Source organism: Nycticebus coucang, chromosome 10 (genome assembly GCF_027406575.1).
Source record: "Nycticebus coucang isolate mNycCou1 chromosome 10, mNycCou1.pri, whole genome shotgun sequence".
Classification (NCBI taxonomy): domain Eukaryota; kingdom Metazoa; phylum Chordata; class Mammalia; order Primates; family Lorisidae; genus Nycticebus; species Nycticebus coucang.
This window is the reverse complement of record NC_069789.1, coordinates 75,117,065-75,131,195: the sequence shown is the minus strand read 5'-3', so window position 1 is coordinate 75,131,195 and position 14,131 is coordinate 75,117,065. Positions and strand designations below refer to the sequence as shown.

Below are 14,131 nucleotides of genomic sequence, written 5' to 3'. Positions count from 1 at the left end.
CTGTAATAATAATGATATTCTTCTCATAATGATGTTTGTAATTTTGTTTGATAAACAAAGTAAACAGTATGACTTTTCTAACTTAGAAAAATAACATGATATTGAACCCATGATCTTGTCACCATCACGGGCCTAGGATAAAGGTCATGCTGTGTAGATAGCTGGGTGAAACTGCTATTATCTTGTAGTAGATAGACTGAGATATTTATTTCAATCAACCTACCTTCTAGGTGGATGGAGGAATTCTAAATAAGTCACCTAATAAATGACTCCCTCTCACAGGCCTGTTGTGAAGGACAGGGACATAGCATGTCAAAAGTATATAGCCTATGATGTTTTTCTATTACACATGTAATACCTTGTCTCAGATATTTTGAATACATCACTACAGATTCATTGAAAGTAAGCTGTCAGCATATATTAGTAAAAATGAATTAGGAAGTATGAATCACATTTTGGCTTCTTCTCGTTTGTGTTTACTGTCCATAGTTGATACTCCAGATCCCTACGTGGAGCTTTTCATCTCTACAACCCCTGACAGCAGAAAAAGAACGAGACACTTCAATAATGATATAAACCCTGTGTGGAATGAGACCTTTGAATTTATTTTGGATCCTAATCAGGAAAATATTTTGGAGGTAAGTGAATCATTGGTTGTAAGATGGCCGTCATTAATGTTGCAGAGATGTTTGAGTTGTTCTTCTCCTGTCAGTGGTATTGGAGTCAGCATAGGCAGCGTGGTTAACTAGCATCTAGGTGGTTCATGCCAAGGAACAGCAGCATCCAGTGGGAAAGGCAGGAGGTAAGTGGGGTTGGGAAGACTTCTGTCCTCCCTGTGTGCTTTGGAAAAAATATATTTTCTGTTGTAAAGGTGAGAATGTTTATACAACAGAATAAAAAATATTTTCAATTGCCTTTAAAATAAGCTAAAATAGATTTTTTCCCCAAAATGGTGGAATTGGTTTTCTTTTCTTTTCTTTCTTTCTTTTTTTTTTTTTTTTTTGAGACAGAGTCTCACTTTGTTGCCCTTGGTAGAGTGCCCCATGGCATCACAGCTCACAGCAACCTCCAGCTTTTGGGGGGCTTAGGTGATTCTCTTGCCTCAGCCTCTGGAGTAGCTGGGACAACAGGTGCCTGCCACAACGCCTAGCGTTTTTTTGGTTGCAGTTGGGCTGGGGCTGGTTTCGAACCCGCCACCCTCGTGTATGAGGCTGGTGCCCTGCTCACTGAGCCACAGGCGCTGCACCGGAATTGATTTTTTACATTAATTTCTTTCTCATACTTGAAACTAGAGAGGTGTAAGGTTTTATTTCTGAAAACATGATCATTGCATAAATCAATCAGGAAAATGTGAAAATAATTTTATCTTTGAGCAAATGTAGGATCAGAAAGGAAAAGAGAAAAGTATTGTTACCCGTTCAATATTGAGGAACTCAAATGATTGCTAAAGATCATTGGAGAGCTTTAATTTTTTCGCTGTGGTGGAGATTTTAGATATAATTTCCAAGTATGTGTGAGAAATTCGATACTTGTGCTCTACATTTTACCTTATAGATCACATTAATGGATGCCAATTATGTCATGGATGAGACTCTAGGGACGGCAACATTTCCCATATCTTCGATGAAAGTGGGAGAGAAGAAAGAAGTTCCCTTTATTTTCAATCAAGTGAGTAACACTGCAGAACTATTTCTTTTTTTTTTTTTTTTTTTTTTTTTTAGAGACAGAGTCTCACTTTATGGCCCTCGGAAGAGTGCCATGGCCTCACCCAGCTCACAGCAACCTCCAACTCCTGGGCTTAAGTGATTCTCTTGCCTCAGCCTCCCGAGTAGCTGGGACTACAGGCGCCCGCCACAACGCCCAGCTATTTTTTTTTTTTTGGTTGCAGTTCAGCAGGGGCTGGGTTTGAACCCGCCACCCTCAGTATATGGGGCCAGCGCCTTACCAACTGAGCCACAGGCGCCGCCCTGCACAACTATTTCTTAACCTTACCTTAAATAAAATCTATTTATTCTGGAAAGTTGGGTTTAACATTTGGGAAAATTGTATTTATTCATGTATAGGATGTTTTGTTTTTATAAAAGGAAAATTTCATTTTTTCTTTCTCTTCTTGTCCTCATTTTTAAAATTATTCTGATATCTATGACGTTTGGGGCATTACACTAAATACTACTGAAGCATTCAAATTATTTGTTGCTCCAAGTGATAATGTGAGATTAAGCAATGCCTTTGGGCTCTGTTGGTAAGTAGGTCTCATACAAAAAATTTGGGAAGATGAAGGAAGATGCAAAGTTTGAGAAAAGAGAGAGAGAAAGAGATAAAAAAGCAAACTCAAAGAAAAAAATGTTAGGAAATCCAAACTATTTCAAAATTACATGTTTAGTAATAAGCTTCTCCAGAAGACTAGTTCTGTCCCAGATAATCCTCAAATAATTAGATCCAAAACAGTAAATAGTCAGAAGGAATGGTTTTGAGGTTATCGGTACCTTTGTATGTCTAGAGTTTTTGCATTTCTGAAATTTTGACATTTAGCAATAATAAAACCTTAGGAAAATTATTTATACAGGATAAACTTATGGGATTTTAGAATACTATAAGAAAATAATTTGTTTACGGTGAGACATGTGAACAACTGGTGGGCCAGTATGTGTGAGAGGGTGATAGATTATGTTCTTTATGTTGGGAGGTAAAATGTGCTTTTGCTCCTCCTTAGAATGACTTTCCCATCCCTTTACTCACTCACCTGCCTGTGCCTTAACTCTCGCCTTCTCCCTGTTGCCTTTCCTGTTACCATCTCAAATGCCCTCTTCCTCCTTTGCCTCCCCATGATAATTATCTATGGTATTTATTGAGAGTAAATTACTTGTACTGTTCAATTTTTTATCTTCTCCTTGTAAACTAAAATCCTATAGGTCAGGAAATTTGAAATGCTGATTAAGTATACCTACAGAGTTATTATTACATAGCTTATATTTGCTGAATAAACGTGCACCTGTTTAGAAACCAACTTCAGCCCAAAGGCTTCTGGATTAATCCATGCAATCAGAGTGACTTGGCTACCTTGAGGACACTGTGGTTCATGCACTTTGTGGTCTAGCTGCCCAGGGAAGCGTGTCTTCTCTCCTAAGCTAAGAGACACACTCACATTTCTTCAGACCATTTTTGAAAAGGGTCCTTTCATTCAGTCCTTTTATAAAAATTTATTGAAGATCCGCTATATACTGGCCTTTGTGCAAGGAATGTAAAAATAAATTAAAGGAAATTCTTCGCTTAATTATCTTCATCTGAGGTGGAAGTGAGGCAGAGAGTGAAATGGGTGTAGGGAGGGACACAGGGCAGTGAGTTAAGTGAGATATGCAGAGTGCAGTGGGAAGACAGAATGAGGAAATCTTGTGTTGTGAGAGGAGGCCAGAGATGGCTCTTAGCAGTAGCTGATTTCAAATACGTTGAACAGTAAACCCTGGTTAACACCTTGGCATTTAAAGCCAGACTATTTAGTATTTAAATCCCACCCTGTCCCTTACCATCTGTTTCACTCTGGGGAAATCACTTAACTCCTCTGAACCTCAGTTTACTCACCTGTAAAATGGAAATAATATGGGGAAATCACGATAATTAAACAAGTTGATTTTATTTATATATTATATATAAGAATATAGGATATATTACTTATGAAAATAATTGTAATTTATACTATACATTGTTTAGAAAGTTACCTATTAGTCATATAATTTATTAATGGTAAATGTGTCATGATGACTGAATAAAAATATATAAAAACTACGCGTACATAGAGGAATGCACACACGTATAGGGCCTAGAACAGTGCTGTATTAAGCACTATGTCAATGCTTCTTGTCATTGTTACTGTTTTTATATCTTGAGAAGAGAGTAGGATTTCAGCAGGCGGAGAACAAGTTGTGAGCATTCTAGCCAGAAGAAATTGCAAAAGTCTGTAGTCTCGAAAGAAGACAGCAAGCTGGGACATGGCAAGTTACGAGGCTTGGCAGGCCCAGGTCAGCGAGTGGCGGGGGAAGAGCATACAGGCCGTCAAAGGCTGAAAACGGCAGGTTTGACCTACTGTCTGTTGCAGGGATGGGCTCTCAGTAAATGTCTGTCGAGGACTTCATAAGCATGGATTGAACTTTCCAAAGTACACTTTTTTTTTGTTCTACACTTCAGTTGATGACATGAAGACTGCTTTATAAGAGATGGTATTATGGACAAAATTCATTTCCTCTCCTTCTGTGTTTCCTATGGTTAGGTATACAACCCCCAGGCTCTATAAAAGGCTTTCCACATTCCTGAATTTAAAGTAGCTTATGTAATTATTTTCTTTAGTGTGCCTGAGAAAACAGTTGTCCAACCAGCTTTTCTTTATGATTCTATTCTCAAGAGTCTTTTGCAGTTTTTGTCTGAATGACAATCATTTGAGTTGACTGCAGTGGTAGTTGGGAGAAAGTAGGTGTGATAGCTCAGTGGGGAGTCCCCTGTTTGTTCCCCAGATCATGTGGGGGTGCCCATGCAAGCCATCCAGCCTCTCCTATATTCTGAATCCTTGTCTTTTGGGGCGGGGGCATCTTCTTTATATAGCAGTCAGGGAGGTTGTAAGAGAGAACAGGTGGCAAGGGAATAATGAGAGAGAAGAGACTTAAACCTTCAATATGGTTATGGCCATCTGGGATAGAAACAAGAGCACTTGGATTTGGAAAGAGAATGAATTCTTCTAGCCAAGATATTATTAGCAAAAAAGTCCTTTAAAGTTTTGTCTTCCAAAAGTTAATACTGAGTCAACATAGAGTGATTTCCGTGGCCACAAGACAGCTGGAGAAACATCAGCAGCCTCCAGCCAGAGACTGGCATTGTCCCACTGTTGGAGGTAGAAACTGGGAATTGGGAGAATTCTGGGAATTCTCCCTTCGGAATGTGTGAATTTTCATGCATTTGTTTCTGAGTCTTATTTTCTTCATTTCTGACATGAAGGTTTAGAGTAAATTATCTCCAAGTTCCTTTCTAATTTATAAAATTTTGCAACCTAGAAAGCATGTTATTTTCATTTGGACATCTTCACCCCAAAGCTTTTAATTCTTCTTATTTTACAGTTATGGAAGCTAAATAGTGATGATGCAAGAATAAAAATCTTTCACTCTTATCATAATTTAGAAATACTGACCCATCAGTAGATCGTGTAATTTATTAATAGGAGAGAGTGTAAAGCATTATTGTGCTCCTACGATTTTGTTAAATATTAAGAAAGGGGCAAAAAGTTTCCATTTTCAAGGAACTAGAATCTGCTTAAAGTAGACATTCGTATGTAAACCGGTAAGTAATATGATAAGCAAGATGATCATGAGGCATCTATTCATTGATTGGTTTCCTTAACGAGTTATTTCTAGGCAATATTCTAAGTAAAGGGCAAACAGCAGAGGAGGCGACAGAGAAAATCCTGGTTCCTGGGGAGCTTACCTTCTCATAGGGAAAGTAAATGGCAACAACTAGAAAAAGAGTAATGAACACAACAGCAGATAGTAATAAATACTGTGAAGAAAATAAAATAAAGGGATGTGATGGAGATTACTGGGTAGCCAACTTCAGAGGCCTCAGAGGAGGCCTGTCTCAAGCATTCTCTTTCTTCCTTCTGATTTTATTATAAAAATAAGTTGAATGATTCATACAGTGAACACCATACAACTGCCACTTAGATTCTATAATTGACATTTTACCAAACATTGTTTGCTTTGCTACATATCTTCTATTCATTAATTAAACCATCTTACTTTTTGATGCATTTAAAAGCAAGTTGCACACAATAGTATGCTTTATTGTAAACATTTCAGCATAGTATTAACTAGAGTTAAGTATTTAAAATACTTAAATTTTAAGTGATTTTAATTATCACTTAAAATTGATAATTTTAAGTGCCAAATGGATAGTAAAAGTAATACGTGAAGTGAGAGTTATAAGAAGAAAATATTAATCCATTCATTTGATAAATAACTATTTAGCATCCACTATGCGGCAGACACCCTTTAGGCAGTGGCTATTCAGCAGTGAATGAAACAAATAAGAATTCTTACCCTACCTTCATAGAACTTACATTTTACTTAATAAGACAGATAAAAAGCAAAGTAAATAACTGAAAGACACTTCTGCTAAGTAGTGACAAGGACAAATGCTAACAACAGGGAGGGAGATTGGGGGAGTATGCACTTGTGTATGAAAGGGGTCTCAAAGGCAGTTTTAAAAATGTAGTTAAGAAAGGCATCTCCGAGGGTATCAGAGGGCAGAAGTTTGCCTGGCATGTCGAGTAACTGCAGGAGGAGAGTGTGGCTGGAGCATAAGAAAGAGTGGTACAGAGAATGGTAGAAGACGAGGCCGGAGCAGAGATGGTGGGGCTGAAGGTGCAGATTATTGCTGGTAACAGTGGACGTCACTGGCTTAGCCTTGTCTTCATAGAAAGGGTGTGATTGGGGTGGTTGGGGTGATTGGGTCACTAAAGGGGTGGAAGGAAAGTAGTCCCAGTGAAGAGAATAGTTTTATCGAAGGTATTGTGACCTAGAAAGGACAGAACTTGTTCAGAAAACCCCGCCAAGACAAGTCTGGTGCAAGCAGAGTGCTTGTGCGTGAAGGAAGAAGTACATTGGGATCAGACCACAGGCTGAGTGTAAATGTGACATGAAGGAATCTGGATGTTATCTTCCCCATAGCAGTCAGTCATGGAAGGTGTGTGACCAGGTGATGGGGAACTAAGAGCAAACTTCCGGCTTTCCACGCAGAAACATTAGCAAGTAAAAAAGAAGTAATCGATATTGAAAACAAACAAAAAAGTTGATGCTGCTTACAGTGGACTGCTTCTGTGGAAAGCGACGAGGGGAGTGCGGGGTAACTTGAGAAAAATAAGAGTTATGACAGCTTTAATGTGTCAGTCAGAGTTGAATGAAATGATTTTGGGGAGCAGCAAGGATCTGCTGCAGTTGGAAGGCAGAAATTTATGTGAATCCAGTGCTGCCTTAATCTATGATTTATCACTTCAACTCAATTATTTAAAAACTTGTCATTTTTGATAAGAAAGTCAAATCTTAGGGCTGTGTTCACAGTTTTTGTTTTCCAGCTGGCATTTATGAAATCTGGGTTAGGTTGTGTTTGTTGGAGTCAAGTTTAGAGAGCATTAGAGCTGTTATTATATTTGTGAGAAGCTGAAACAACCTCCTGCTTTTGACCTCAGACTCAGAGTCAGACGCTATGGCCTGGGTTAGAGTCAATGATTCTGCCACTTCCTGATGCTGGACATGTTATTTTTTTATCTCTTTGCTATGCCTCCTCATCTGGAAAACAGGGTTACATGTAGTATCTACCTCTTAAAGTTGTGGTTATGGTTAAAGCAGTTAATATACAGAAAGTATTAAAACAGTGGCTAGCCTGGTAAGCATTACATAAATATTAAATATTCTCACTATAATTAGAACTGACCAGATTTAACTAAACATGTCACATGCTTCATGAAACTAATATAACTGAATACGTGTCTTAACTTATTTGTTTAAACTTACTAACCAAAATGAACTTGTTATTTAAGTCTATAAATATTGAGATCATTTATTTCCAGACAGTCCAGAATGTTCTAATCAGTCATTATTAAATGTGTCAAATGGGACTTTGCGTTCTAGTGGCCCATTTTAAAGTGGAAGGATATGGAATCTTCAGAATTTAGTGTGTTTTGTATAAACAAAGTAGCTCAGTTCAAAAGAACCATGAAAAGGCTAAAGTTTTGAAGTAAGATCGAGAAGATTATGCTTTTTTTATTTCTCTGGATGAATTTAGTTTGCTTTGACCAATACGTTGAGGAATGTCGACTCTGAGTTTACACTGTGTTTCAATTTTCCATCTTTATTTAGAAGTTAGTATTATTGTCTAAAAATAGCCATGTCTCATGGCTCCTGTGGCATCTATCTAATTTTGGGTAAATGCTTTCTTTGATGGTAGCTTATTCATGATTACAACTTGAAAATGAATAAGGTAGTTTCACAGAAGAGATAGTATCAAAGCTTTTTTAAAAGTGGGACTTTTGATGGTGAGTTTAGAGTGTTGTTAGTCTCAGGATGATTTCACTGGAAAACGATGTATCGATATGTGAAGACAAAGACCATAATTTAAGTTAAGGAGGCAAAGTGGAGGTTGGAGAACTATGATTTTATAAAAAATTTTGTAGATCCTTGGCTAAGATGTAAAGACCTTCAGATATGGATGCAGGACAGAGTTCAAATGTGGGTCAAATCATTCCTGGCTTTAACCAGAAGATGCATTTGTATTTTGAGTTATTAGCAGTTGAAACATTGTGAGTTTTTTTTTTTTTTTGACACTTCTACAATTTATAACTTTTAAATTCTAGGACATTTTAGAATGCTATTGCATCTTTTGGGGCCCTCTGGTAAAGGGTCAGTTCTATCAGGGAGTAGAATATATTAAATTTACTTAACATTATATATCCAGCCTGGCACACATTGGGTGCTTGAATCACTTTAGGACAAATGAATAAATGAGGGCTCCAATAGGAGGTGCTGAGAATCCGTGAAGTGCTCAGGGCTGGTAAATACAAATGAAGAAATGTTACATATCCTCTTGAGAGATACAAACAATTATTGAATCACCAGTTACTGGTTGTTTCTACCTAGAAAAAAAAAATAAAGAGTAAATTGACCCAAGAAGGATCAGATTTTAAATAATGTTTTATTAAAAGCAACTGTTGTGAATAATGGAGTGTATAAGAGAAATCATGGCATAGCTGAAGAACTCTTCATTAATAGAGAAGATTCTCGACTTTAAAGTTATTTGACTATGTGCATCTTTCTTGTAATTTTAAAGGGCCTCCAATTGCCAGTCTATGCTTGTTACTTTAGCGTCATTATTTCAAAATGACTCTGGAAAATTTTCAAGAGCATTGATGGGTTTGAATACTTGGGAAATTATTTTAAAGTCTGCAATGGCTTTCTGTTTTTCTACTTTCTCTTCTTCAGTTGCTCTTTCCCTCCCCCAGCTGCTACCCTCCCATTGTATACATCTGATACTGCTCTCCACTGTGGAACTCGAAGAAGGGATTGTTGTTTTCACAAGTGTATATAATGTGTACAGCCTCCTTCCTTGAAGAGATGGGGTTCTTCTAATTTGTTCTAGTTCCCAGATAAGTTCTAAGGGGGTGGGAAAAGCCTGAGAGAACTGGTCATTCTTCTTTCTCATTGCCTTGATACTATTAGCAGTGTGAAAGTCTGTAATGCAGAGATGCTTTGTGGAGTGTGTGGGAAGAAGTTTACAGTAATTGTTTAATGCCTCCCAGGAAGTGCATGTTTCTGTGGCTGTTTTACCTGAATGACATGTTCCAAGTAAAAGGTGCAGAGAGATTGGGAATGTAAGGCTTCCTGGAATGTCTGAACATTGTGAGTTTAAAATTTCTTCCTGAGTGTGGAGGAAATTGGGCAATGAGTGGAAGTAAGAATTCCTTTTTCTTTTTCTTTTTTAATTGAGAGAAGACCTCGCTCTGTCACTGGGCTGCAGTGCAGTGGTCTCATCATACCTCACTGCAACCTTAAACTCTTGGCTCAAGCCATCCTCTTGCTTCAGCCTACCAAGAAGCTGGGACTATAGGTGTACGCCACCACAACTAATTTTTCTTTCTTTTTCTTTTATTTCAGATTAATAAGAGGGTACAAATAATTAGGTTATATTGTTTGAGTTTCTAAGGTAAAGGTAAAGTTATAGTTGAGCCCTTCATCCTGGGGGCATACTGTATACCCTTACATGGTGCATATTAGGTGAGAGCTTACCAATCTTCCCCCCACTTCCCCACTTGAATATACTTGTGTTTTTCTCTCATGTGGGTATATAGTTGTTTTTCCATTGGTTTCACATTAATAATGAGTACACTGAATACTTGCTTTTCCGTTCTTGTCATACTTTACTAAGAAGAATATGCTTCAATTCCATCCAGGTAAATATAAAAGATGTAAAGTCACTGTCTTTTTTTGGCTAAATAGTACTCCATGATATGCATAAACCACAGCTGGTTAATCCCTTCATAGGTAGATGGGCGTTTGGGTTGCTTCCAAGTCTTGGCAATTGTGAATCATGCTGCATTAAACATTCTAGTCTTAGGAAAGGTGTTATGGTAAAATGATTTTTTTTTTCTTCTGGATAGATACCTCGTAATGGGATTGCCATGTCAAGTGGAAGGTCTACTTTTAGCTCTTTGAGAATTCTCCATACTTCTTTCTTTGTGCCAGTATTAGTTGATACTGGCACAAAAATGGAGATATAGGTCTATGGAATGGAGTAGAGAAACTAGAGATGAACCCAGCCACTATTGCCATCTGATCTTTGATAAACCAAACAAAAGCATATGCTGAGGAAAAGAATCTCTATTTTATAAATGGTGCTGGGAGAACTGGTTAGCCACATAGAAGATTCAAACTGGACCTACCCCCCTCATCACTGACAAAAATTCACTCTTGCTGGATAAAAGATGTAAATTTAGACATAAAACAATAAAAATCCTAGAAGAAAGTGTGGATAAAACTTAATGCTATTGGCCTAGGAAAAAGGAATTATGAAGACAAACTTAATTGACAATTAAAGCAACACCAAAAATAGATAAATGGGACATGACCAAACTAAAAAGTTTCTGTGCAGCTAAGGGTACAATCATCAGACTGGGAGAAGATATTTGCATGCTATGAATCTGAATGTGACAACTGGCTGATAACTAGAATGTAATTAATTAATCAGCAAGAAAAGAGCAAATAATTCCCTTTACAAATGGGCAAGAGACTTCAACAGAAACTTCTCTGAAGAAGACAGATGGATGGTCAACAAACACATGAAAAAATGGTCTTTGTCCCTAATAATCAGAGAAATGCAAATCAAAACCACTCTGAGATAACACCTCACAGCACATCACAAAGTCACAATGCTGCAAATACTGGCATGGATGTGGAGAAGAGGGAACACTTTACATTGCTGGTGGGATTGCAAACTATTTCTTCTATTTTTTTTGGTAGAGATGGGGTCTTGCTCTTGCTCAAGCTGGTTTTAAACTCCTATGCTAAAGCTATCCTCTCCTCCCTAAGCCTCTCAAAGTGCTGGGATTACAGGTGTGAGCCACCGCACTGGGCCTAGAAGTGAAGATTCTAACCCATGTGACAAGCACCATTGCAACACATCCTGTAACATTCAAGATGACAGAAAACCTGCGTTTTTCTTGTTTTATCTTGCCTTTCTTTAATGAGTCTTGTCAGGCTATGTAGGATCATGAATGTTTTGGTTAAGAAATGGTGATTTGATATACAGGGATATTCTTATGGAGAAGAAAAATATGACTATAAATATATCATGGTTCATTTTTATTTTATTTATTAAGTTGTGAGGACAAAGAGGCATTGTATATATTCAAACACTGGATATTTTAATATATGTGATAAATTGCTTAGGAACCTGCAAGGTGGGTAGCCAGCTTTTTCTTCAACACTATCTGTTATAAAGAGGCACATTGGAATAAGAAAGCTCTTAAAATTTTGACTATTTCCATTTATTGGCAGATTCTATACTGACTTGTAGTATTGTTCTTATTGTTTCAATTCCCCTGTGATGGTTTTTCCCTCTGGAGATAAAAACATTATGTCTAGTACCATTTTAATGTCAGCTTTAATGTTCTCTCTTAAGAAAAAAAAAGAGACCATGTTTTACTCCTGTCTTGTTTTCTCACTAAATATCCACAGTTACTTCATTCAATACAAAATACTTCCCAAGATCATTTAGGTAAAGACTCCAACTGAAATTCTGAAACAGAATAGACATCATGTTCTAGGATGTGGACTGAGCTGTGCTTCCACGGATAGAGTAGACAGCAGTTCCATTGAATGTTTTGTAGCCCGTCACACTTTCGCCATCACGTAACTACTTAACTATTCATCTGAGCATGCATTATACCATTTGTCATGGAACTCTTAATTATTTCATTAACTTTAAAAGTAATATTTATATCAGCGGTTCTCAACCTGTGGGGCGCTACCCCTTTGGGGGTCGAATGACCCTTTCCCCTTTCACACATATTTCCGATGGTCTTAGGAACCAAGATACCGCTCCTGGTGTGGGGGTCACCACACATGAAGAACTGTATTAAAGGGTTGCAGCATTAGGCAGGTTGAGAACTACTGATTTACATGCTGCACTGATGAATAAAGATCCACAGAATCCCATTCAGAGGAATTAATTGCTATTTGTCTCAGACCATTCCCTGGCTTCATCTCTAGTAGCAATGGGTCTTTCTTGAAAGGAAAATTTGCCTGATGTAGTCCTCCTCCTGCGACATGTGAACAGTAACCAACCAATATTTACTCATTATCTTTTGTGCACCAAATAGTTTGAAATAAACTTATAATGGAAACCTATATAAGACGGAGCTTACAATTTAGTGGGAGAGGCAAATTTTTGTAGAGATGATATCAATACCATTTGCTTACTCATAAAATACTGTACTAAGTGAAAATCTTCTGTGAACTAAATTTAACCTTTTGGACAGCTCCTTCTAGTTTGTTTTTTTCCATCCCTTGAAATTCAAAAGATAATAAATCTAAGAATCCATAGCATTTTATTTTGGTTCTAAAAATATGCTCTTCATATTTCGAGAGACATACCCTATTTTTATTATATTTGAAATTCACTGAATAAGTTGGCTTTATCTACTTTTTTTGGTAACTAGTATAGTAAAAAAAAATAGCATATCTTACAGTGGTAGAGCAACTTCCGAAGCATTTCTCATTTGGTTCTCAGAACAATCTAAAATTACATTCTTTATAACTAAATCCAGAGATAATATTGAGAAGGTCTTACTGTACAACAGATTTATAATCTCTGGAAAGGCATCTCTTTCTTAATACCGCTTTTGGATATTAGTCACTCTCTTTTCCTTTAGACCAAAATTGTCTTGTTGGCAGGATATAGTCTTATAATAGGTTTAGGTGGTTCAAATAGTGTTGAAAAAATAAAAACCTCAGCCTCCAAATCTTGTTAGTAAATGCATTTTGAGCTAACTGCAGTTGGCTGGGCCCTGAGCTGACTGCAGTTGGCCCTGAGTCCTGCTGTCTACTGTGAATGGCTATTCTATTTCCAGCTTAATATAGCCTGCACTTGTTGCAAATGTACATACATGAACTTCCACCCAAGCTTTCTTTAACCTCTGGGCCATTACATCCTCTGATTCTGTGGTCGAAGGCCAGCTCCTGGACAGTATATACAACACTTCAGTAGGTTTTATATCTCAGGCAGTTTCAATGTTCTGTAAATAGTAATTGTGGAACTGAATTACTTTATTTTATTGAGAGTGGATACCGCCAGATGGGACATTCTTATGTTTGCTAAACTGACTTAAATAGACTTCTAAAGATAGCAAACGATGACCTATTAAAATGCACGTGTAGTATAGGATCTTCATAGAGCTGGGTTACTTTTAGGTTTAGGTTAAAAATAATCTGGCTTATTTCTTTTGATTTCATTTCCATTATATAAGATACATATCCATTGTGTGTACTAATATGATTAATATTTATTTTTTAGGTCACTGAAATGATTCTGGAAATGTCTCTTGAAGTTTGGTAAGTGCGTTTATGTAGTTGGATGAACAGTTTATAAGAGGTGCGCTGATTTATTTTATTTGTTAAAGAGTATACTTAGATACATAAAATGACTGACAGCTTCGAGGATATAGAAGCACATTAAGTTTACTTGGCTTTTCTTTCATTATTTGATAATAGCTACAAAATTCAAAAAATAATATCCTCATAGTTCTCGCTTAATTGTCCAGTAGTTTGGTAGTTAAATAACAGATAGCAGAATAGTGCTTTTTGAAAGGATCCTCCCTCAATTTTTGCATGTTTCAATAGAAATAAATGAAGTCATTTAAGTCTATTTTCCATTGTTGTTTCAGATAGGTATTTAAAAACATAAATGTGAAGACAAACAGGAAACATAATAATTTGTTGTAGAGGAAAAACTGAAAATTGAGACAGATTTTGTTCATACTAATGAGAATACAAAGCATGTTGTTCTTTCAAAGTGACTTCCGAAAATGAGGGTTGGGAAATCA

At 37.0% G+C, this 14,131-nt stretch overlaps 1 protein-coding gene across 3 annotated transcripts in view; it reads left to right on the top strand.

Moving 5' to 3' along the window:
• PLA2G4A (phospholipase A2 group IVA) overlaps positions 1–14,131 on the top strand; it is a 174,345-nt gene that overhangs the window by 79,665 nt on the left and 80,549 nt on the right. For all 3 annotated transcript variants that reach the window (XM_053607841.1, XM_053607842.1, XM_053607843.1), the window contains 3 exons: positions 490–638; positions 1,555–1,668; positions 13,603–13,640. In XM_053607841.1, coding sequence (XP_053463816.1) covers positions 490–638; positions 1,555–1,668; positions 13,603–13,640 — 301 coding nt within the window. The remainder of the gene's footprint in view (positions 1–489; positions 639–1,554; positions 1,669–13,602; positions 13,641–14,131) is intronic.